Genomic DNA, 8,136 nt, shown 5'->3' with positions numbered 1-8,136 from the left:
CGATGGGCACTTGGGCTTCTTCCATGACCTGGCAATTATGAATTGGGCTGCAATAAACATTCTGATACAAATATCTTTGTTGTAATGAGATTTTTGGTCATCTGGGAATATACCTAAGTAAAGTTCTATTTGTAGAAGAGCCCCTCACCCAGGGGGCATGTTATACACCCTCACAATGTGCACATTAGGTGAGATCCCACCTCATGCCCTCCTTCCTTTTGCCATATGTCGTCCTCCCTGCCCCCTCCAACTTCCCTCTACTACTGAACTGGACTATAATAGTGTTTTATTGTTTTTAGGAACATGTAATTGTTTATATATTGATTTTATATTAATATGGAGTACATTGGATATTTATTTTTCTCTTCTTGCAATACTTTACTAAGAAGAATGTATTTCAACTCCATCTTGTAAATGTAAAAGATGTAAAGTCTCTATCTTTTTAATGGCTGAATAATATTCCATGGTATGCTGTATACCATAGTTTGTTGATCCATTCATGGGTTGATGGGCACTTAGGTTGCTTCCATGACTTGCAATTATTAATTGAGCCACAATAAACATTCTAGTACAAATGTCTTTGTGCTAAAATGATTTTTGTTCTTTTGGGTAGATACCTAGTAATGGGATTGTAGGGTCAAGTGGAAGGTCTACATTTAGATCTTTGAGGATTCTCCATACTTCTCTCCAAAAGGGCTGTATTAGTTTGCAGTCCTACCAGCAGTGTAGAAATCTTCCCTTCTCTCTACATTCATGCCAGCATCTGGTGTTTTGGGACTTTTGTGATGTGGGCTAATCTTGCTGGGGTTAAGTGATATCTTAGAGTGGTTTTGATTTGCATTTCTCTGTTGATTAAAGACAACAGGCATTTTTTCATGTGTTTGTTGGACATTCGTTTGTTGGACATTCATTTGTCACCATCAGAGAAGTTTCTGTTCAAATCACTTGCCCACTTACAGAGAGGGTTGTTTGCATTTTCTTATTGTTTAATTTGAGTTCTGTGTAGATTCTATTTATCAGGCCTTTGTCAGATTCATAACATGGAAAAATCTTCTCAGGGCAGCACCTGTGGTACAGGGAGTAGGGCACTGGTCCTATATACCGAGGGTGGCAGGTTCGAACCTGGCCCCAGCCAAAACTGCAACAACAACAACAACATCAACAAAATAAATAAATAAACACTAATAATAAATTAAAAAAAAAAAGAAAAATCTTCTCCTATTCTGAGGGCCATTTGCTTTGTTTGTGGTACTCTTCATTGTGCAAACGCTTTTTAACGTGATCAGGTCCCAGTTATTTATTTATTTATTTTCAGTTTTTGGCCAGGACTGGGTTTGAACCCACCACCTCCAGTATATGGGGCCAGTGCCCTACTCCTTTGAGCCACAGGCGCCACCCAGCCCAGTTATTTATTTTTGATGTTGCTGTAATTGCTAGGGGATCTTCCTCATAAAGATTTTCCCCAGGCCAGTATCTTCAAGTGTTTTCCCCACACTCTCTTCTAGAATTTTTATTGTTTCGTGTCTTAAATCTTTTATCCAGCAAGAATCTATTTTTGTCAGTGGTAAGAGGTGTGGGTCCAGTTTCAGTCTTCTGTGTATGGATAACCAGTTCTCCCTGCACCATTTGTTAAGTAAGGATTCTTTTCCCCACTGCATGTTTTCTTAGGCATATCAAAGATGAAATGACAATATGTGGCTGGGTTCATCTCTAGATTCTCTATCCTATTTTATAGATCTCTGTCTCTATTTTTGTGCCAGTACCATGCTGTTTTGATCACTATAGCCTTGTAATATAACCTGAAGTCTGACAGTGTGATGCCTTCAGAATTCTTTTTATTTCTAAGAACTATATTTGCTATTTGGATTTTTTTTCTGGTTCCATATGAATCGAAGTACTATTTTTCCAAGATATTTAAAGTAAAGTGTGACATCAGTACTTTGATGGGGATTGCATTAAATCTATAGATTGCTTTCTGTAGTATGGACATTTTAATGATGTTGATTCTTCCCAGCCATGAGCATGGTATGTTCTTCCATTTGTTAACATCTTCTGCTATTTCCTTTCTCAGAGTTTCGTAATTCTCTTTATAGAAATCTTTCATGTCTTTTGTTAGATATATTCTCAGGTATTTCATCTTCCTTGGTGTGCTATTCTAAAAGGAAAAGAGTCTTTGATTTTGTCCTTGGCTTAACATTTGTTGGCATATACGAAGGCTACTGATTTGTGGCTATTGATTTTATAACCTGTGATGCTGCTATATTCCTTGATCACTTCTAAGAGCTTTGTAGTTGAGTTCCTGGGGTTTTCCAGGTATAAGATCATGTCATCTTCAAAGAGGGAGAGTTTGACCTCCTCTGTCCCCATTTGGATTCCTTTGATCTCCTTTTCTTGCCTGATTGCAATAGCTAGGACTTATAACACTATGTTAAATAGCAGTGAAGACAGTGGGCATGCTTGTCTGGTTCCATATATGAGTGGGAATGCTTTCAGTTTTATTCCATTCAATATGATATTGGCTGTGGGTTTGCTGTAGATAGTCTCTATCAGCTTAAGGAATATTCCTTCTAAGCCTATTTTCTTGAGTGTGTTTATCATGAAAGGATGCTAAATATTGTCAAAACCCTTTTCTGCATCAATTGAAAGAATCAGATGGTCTTTGTTTTGATTCTATTTATGTGTTGTATTACATTTATAGATTTGTATATGTTGACCCAGCCTGTGTCTCTGGGGTAAAACCCTCTTGATCATGGTGTCTAACCTTTTAAATGTGTTGTTGTATTTTGTTTGCTAAAATCTTGTTGAATATTTTTGTATCAGTATTCATTATATTGATCTATAGTTTTCTTTTTTTGCTGGGTCCTCTCCTGGTTTGGGTATCAAGGTGATATTTGCTTCATAGAATGTGTTGTGGAGGATTCCTTCTTTCTCTATTTGGGAAAAGTTTATGCATTATAGGAGATAGTTCCTCTTAATCCACTTGTAAATTGATGGGCACATAGGTTGATTCCTCTTCTTTGCAGTTGTGAATTGTGCTATAGTAACTATAGAAGCACAGATGTCTTTTTAAAAAATGAATTCTTTTCTTTTGGGTAGATCCCCAGTGGTGGGATTGCTGGATCGAATGGTATACTTTTAGAATAACTTTCAGTTATTTGAGAAATCTTCATATTGTTTTCCATAGAGGTTGTACTAATTAAATTCCCACCAACAATGTATAAGCATTTTCTTTTTACCACGTCCTATTTTTAACTTAATTTTCTGAAGAGTTAAACTATCTATATAGTTTAAAAATTAGAACAATATTAAAAAATTAAGAATTCTTATTCTCATTCCTGTCCCTCCTATGCCTTTGCCCCTTGCCTGGTTATTTTTTATTCTTTTGACTTATTTACCCTAAATTTAGCATACTATGTACACTAATCTGGACCTTGCTGTTTTCAATAGGTATTAGTAATACATTGTTCTTTAATACTATATAGAGAGCTTTTTTTAAAAAAAGTTTTTTTGTAATATTTTTACAACTACTTATTCTTTGGTGGGAATGAACTTTGTTCATCCATGCTACTTTTGGTGGACAAAAAGAATCTAGTTTTTAAATGTCCTATTATGTAGAATTTCAAATACATACAAAAGTAGAATAGTTAAAGGAACCCCACATGTGCCTATCACCTAGCTTCAATACTTACAACAGGAAAATGGAGTTTATCTATTACCTCGCTGCACTTCCCACCTCCAGATTATTTTGAAGCAAATCCCAGATACTAAATTACTACAGCTGTAAATATTTTAGTCAGATACTATTGTTTCATAATCAAACTTCACTTTTCTACAGTAAGAAATTTCCAGGAATAAAAAAATCTGTTAAATTTCTTAGGTTTATAAAGATAATTATATAAAAATATTTTTCATGAGAGAGGAAGAATACTTCTCTTTAGTTTTCAAAAAGTATTTAATTTATCATATTTTATAAAGGAGTGTCTGAATGAATTATTCGGTCAAAATTATAAATTTGAATTGAGTTGTATGTATTTCACTTTGATGGGACATTGTATCAGCCTATCCTTTTTCATAACATAATTTACTCTTATCTTGATTCTTACTTTTCCTCCCTTTTTAAAAAAGAGAATAAATTCACTTTTATTTATTTTCCTTTTGAAACGAAAGCAGAAAGAAAAAAATTTTGGTTGAATGACAATCTGCTGTTGATAAAGTATTCTACTCAGTTTAAGATTGATGCTAGCATTTCTTAGCTTGATTTAATTACTTCTCTATCATCTCGTAGTTACGGATTCGAGACCTTGAAGGAGCTTTGCAAGTTGAAAAGGCCAGCCAAGCAGAAGCTGTTGCTGATTTGGAAATGATCAAGAATGAATTTAAAGAAGTTGAAAGTGCATATGAGCGAGAAAAGTATAATGCACAAGAGAGCTTTACAAAACTAAATTTGTAAGTATTTTATTGTAAAATTCTCCATATTAACATAAAGATTTTATTAAAGCTATATAAGTACAAATATGTACTATGTATTTTAGATATAGTTTCCATTAATGTCAGTGGTAGATTAGGGGTAAAGGACTTCATAAAACTATTCTTTCCTGTGTAGGTAAATATGGAAATGTGCTGTTGAATTTTGAGGTATTTTAAGTAGTCTCAAAACTGTACTTATACACTAGAAAGTAAATCTATTAATGTATTTTGCATTATATTTATTGATGAAATATGGTATTTTTAAAGACAACCTAAAATGGTCTATGTGGAGATGGATAATATTAAAACTTTCTCAAACTATATAATTAATAGTAACACTACTACTTGGGGCTATCATACATTGTGCCTCACCATATATACCTAGCATTGCATAGTTTCATTTAATTTATCTAACACTCTATATGCGGTAGTTCCTTTTTTAATCACTGATTTACAGATGTGAAAATTGAGGGTAAGGACATAGCTGGTAAGTGTCTGAGTGTCAGTCAGAATCTTTCTAACCCCTGCTCATCTTAACCTTTTTCAGTTCAGAAGCCTTTCATGAAAATTCTATGAAATGCTTTAAGAACTTTATAATTCTTTAATAGGTGCTTAAAATAAGTCAGTAGTAGACGTTTTAAACCACATTTTCCCAGAGGATGAAATTCATACTACTATTGGTATGTGACATGATTACAGGTTGGTATGTTAGAGTTATGTATTTTTTAAAATTTTAGTTTCTATTAATGACAAATAGGTAATGATTTTTCACTTACAGTAGCAATATAATGATTTCTTTGAAAATACTTTATATTATGGCACTGGTTCTTGGAAAAAAATTCTTTATTTTAAGATGTGAGTTAATCTAAAGGAAAAACTATGGCATAAACTATGAGGATTGCACTGAAAAGATTCAAGTATTAAAAAATTTAAAACTCTTTTTAACATTGTGGATGCTTTTCTTAATAATACTTATAATTTTTTTTTCTTTTACTTTCTTTTTTTTTTAAATTTTTTTTTGAGACAGAGTCTCACTTTGTCACCCTTGGTAGAGTGTCATGGTGTCATAGCGCACAGCAACCTCAAACTCCTGAGCTTAAGCAATTTTCTTGCCTGAGCCTCCCAAGTAGCTGCAACAACAGGTGCCTGACACAATGCCTGCTATTTTTTAGAGATGTGGTTGTGCTCTTTCTCAGGCTGATCTTGAACCTGGGAGCTCAGGCAATCCACCTGCCTCGGCCTCCCAAGTGCTGTAATTACAGGCTCTACAATACTTATAATATTTTAAAACAGTAATTCTTAACTGAGTTATCTTTGTACCTATTTTTCTGATATATAACATGCATAATATAATTATATGATTACATATGTAAGTCATTTCCACTTTTTCAGTTTTCCCCTTTAGATGTTATCTGTTGACCTCTACTTATTTATTTGATTTTATACTTCCCCATCACAGCATACATTTATTCCTTCTTTCTCTCCATCTTTTTTAATAAAGCTATATTTTTGGGTTCAGTGTATATTGTTTTTTCTACAGATTTTTTTGGTAATTCATCTTTCTTTTATTTTTTAGCAGTATGTTTTAATACATTGTTTGTTGTCTGTCTTTTTTTTTTTTGGCTGGGGCTGTGTTTAAACCCACCATCTTTGGCATATGGGGCCGGCACCCTACTCCTTTGAGCCACCAGCGCTGCCTTTTTTTTTCTTTTGAGACAGAGTCTCACTATGTTGCACTAGTTAGAGTGTTGTGGTTTCATAGCTCACAGCAACCTCAAATTCTTGGGCTCAAGCGATCCTCTTGCCTCAGCCTCCCCGAGTGGTAGGATTATGGGTGTGAACCACCAGCACCTGGCCACTTGTTGTCTGTTTTATGTAGAGTGAAACTTTGTTTTGTTCATTGTTGTCTTCTAATGCTAAGAATAGTGCCTGGTGCATAAGAGCCACTAAATAATGTTTTGCTGAATCAACAAATGAATAAATAAATGTCTCATTTTAAGTTGGATTAGTTATGTAATTAGCTTACGCTCACTCACTAACTTATTCTTAAACTTTCTGACAAAGCTGAAAATCTCCAATTATGCTCCAATACCTCAAAAATTCTATCAGTTTAAGTTTCTTCTTAGAGACATTCCTCCTAGACATATGAAAGCTATAAATTGGTTTCATAGTAGGGCTGAGTACATTGGACACTTTTTCTTCCATTCTTGAGATACTTTGCTATGAAGAATATGTTCCACCTCCATCCATGTAAACATGAAAGAGGTAAAGTCTCCATCTTTTTTAAGGCTGCATAATATTCCATGGTGTACATGTACCACAATTTATTAATCCATTCATGGGTCAGTGGGCACTTGGGTTTCTTCCATGACTTAGCAGTTATGAATTGGGCTTCAATAAACATTCTGGTGCAAATATCTTTGTTATAATATGATTTTTGGTCTTCTGTATATATACTTAGTAGAGGAATTGAAGGATCAAATGGCAGGTCTATTTTTAGATCCCTAGGTGATCTCCAAACATCTTTCCAAAAGGAATGTGTTAGTTTACCTTCCCACCAGCAGTGCAGAAGTGTTCCCTTTTCTCCACATCCACACCAACATCTCTAGTTTTGGGATTTTGTGATGTGGGCTAATCTTACTGGAGTTAGATGATATCTCAAAGTGGTTGTGATTTGCATTTCTCTGATGAATAAGGATGATGAGCATTTTTTTCATGTGTCTGTAGGCCGTGCACCTGTCTTCTTTAGAGAAGTTTCGCACCCTGAGATGGGATCACTTGTTCTTTTCTTGTCAATGCGTTTGAGTTCTCTGGGGATTCTGGTTATTAAACCTTTGTCACAGATATAACCTGCAAATATCTTCTCCCATTTTGAGGGCTGTCTGCTTGTTTTACTTATTGTGTTTTTGGCTGTGCAGAAGATTTTTAATTTCATCAGATCTCAGTAATGTATTTTTGGTGTTGCTTCAATACCCTGGGGAGTCTTCCTCATAAAATATTCACCCAAGCTGATTTCTTCAATTGTTTTCCCTGCACTTTCTTCTAGTATTTTTGTAGTTTCACATCTTAAGTTTAATTTTTTAATCCAGTGAGAGTTTATCTTAGTTAATGGTGAAAGGTGTGGGTCCAGTTTCAGTCTTCTACAGGTCGCCAGCCAGTTCACCTAGCACCATTTGTTAAATAGAGAATCTTTTCCCCATTGACTATTTCTAATTGGCTTATCGAAGATCACATAACAGTAAGTAGCTGGGTTATCTTTTGGTTCTCTATTCTGTTCTATACATCTACTTCTGTTTGTGTGCCAGTACCATGTTGTTTTGATCATTATCGATTTATAGTATAATCTGAGGTCTGGAAGCATAATTCCTCCTGCTTTGTTTTTATTTCTGAGTAATGTCTTGGCTATTTGAGGTTTTATCTGATTCCATATAAAATGAAGTATTATTTTTTTGAGATCTTAAAAGTATGACAGTGGAGCTTTAATAGGGATTGCCTTAAAATTATATATTGCTTTGGATAATATGGACATTTTAACAATGTTGATGCTTCCCAGGCATGAGCGTGGTATGTTTTTCCATTTGTCAATATCTTCAGCTATTTCTTTTCTTAGAGTTTCATAGTTCTCTTTATAGAGATCTTTCATGTCCTTTGTTAGGTAAACTCCCAAAT

At 34.4% G+C, this 8,136-nt stretch overlaps 1 protein-coding gene across 2 annotated transcripts in view; it reads left to right on the top strand.

Moving 5' to 3' along the window:
* Positions 1 to 8,136, top strand: part of CCDC171 (coiled-coil domain containing 171) — a 402,279-nt gene that overhangs the window by 85,379 nt on the left and 308,764 nt on the right. For both annotated transcript variants that reach the window (XM_003782870.3, XM_023509106.1), the window contains exon 9: positions 4,286 to 4,446. In XM_003782870.3, coding sequence (XP_003782918.1) covers positions 4,286 to 4,446 — 161 coding nt within the window. The remainder of the gene's footprint in view (positions 1 to 4,285; positions 4,447 to 8,136) is intronic.

Source organism: Otolemur garnettii, unplaced genomic scaffold, assembly GCF_000181295.1.
Source record: "Otolemur garnettii isolate 467f Iridium unplaced genomic scaffold, OtoGar3 scaffold00006, whole genome shotgun sequence".
Classification (NCBI taxonomy): Eukaryota; Metazoa; Chordata; class Mammalia; order Primates; family Galagidae; genus Otolemur; species Otolemur garnettii.
This window is presented reverse-complemented; position numbering and strand designations above follow the sequence as displayed.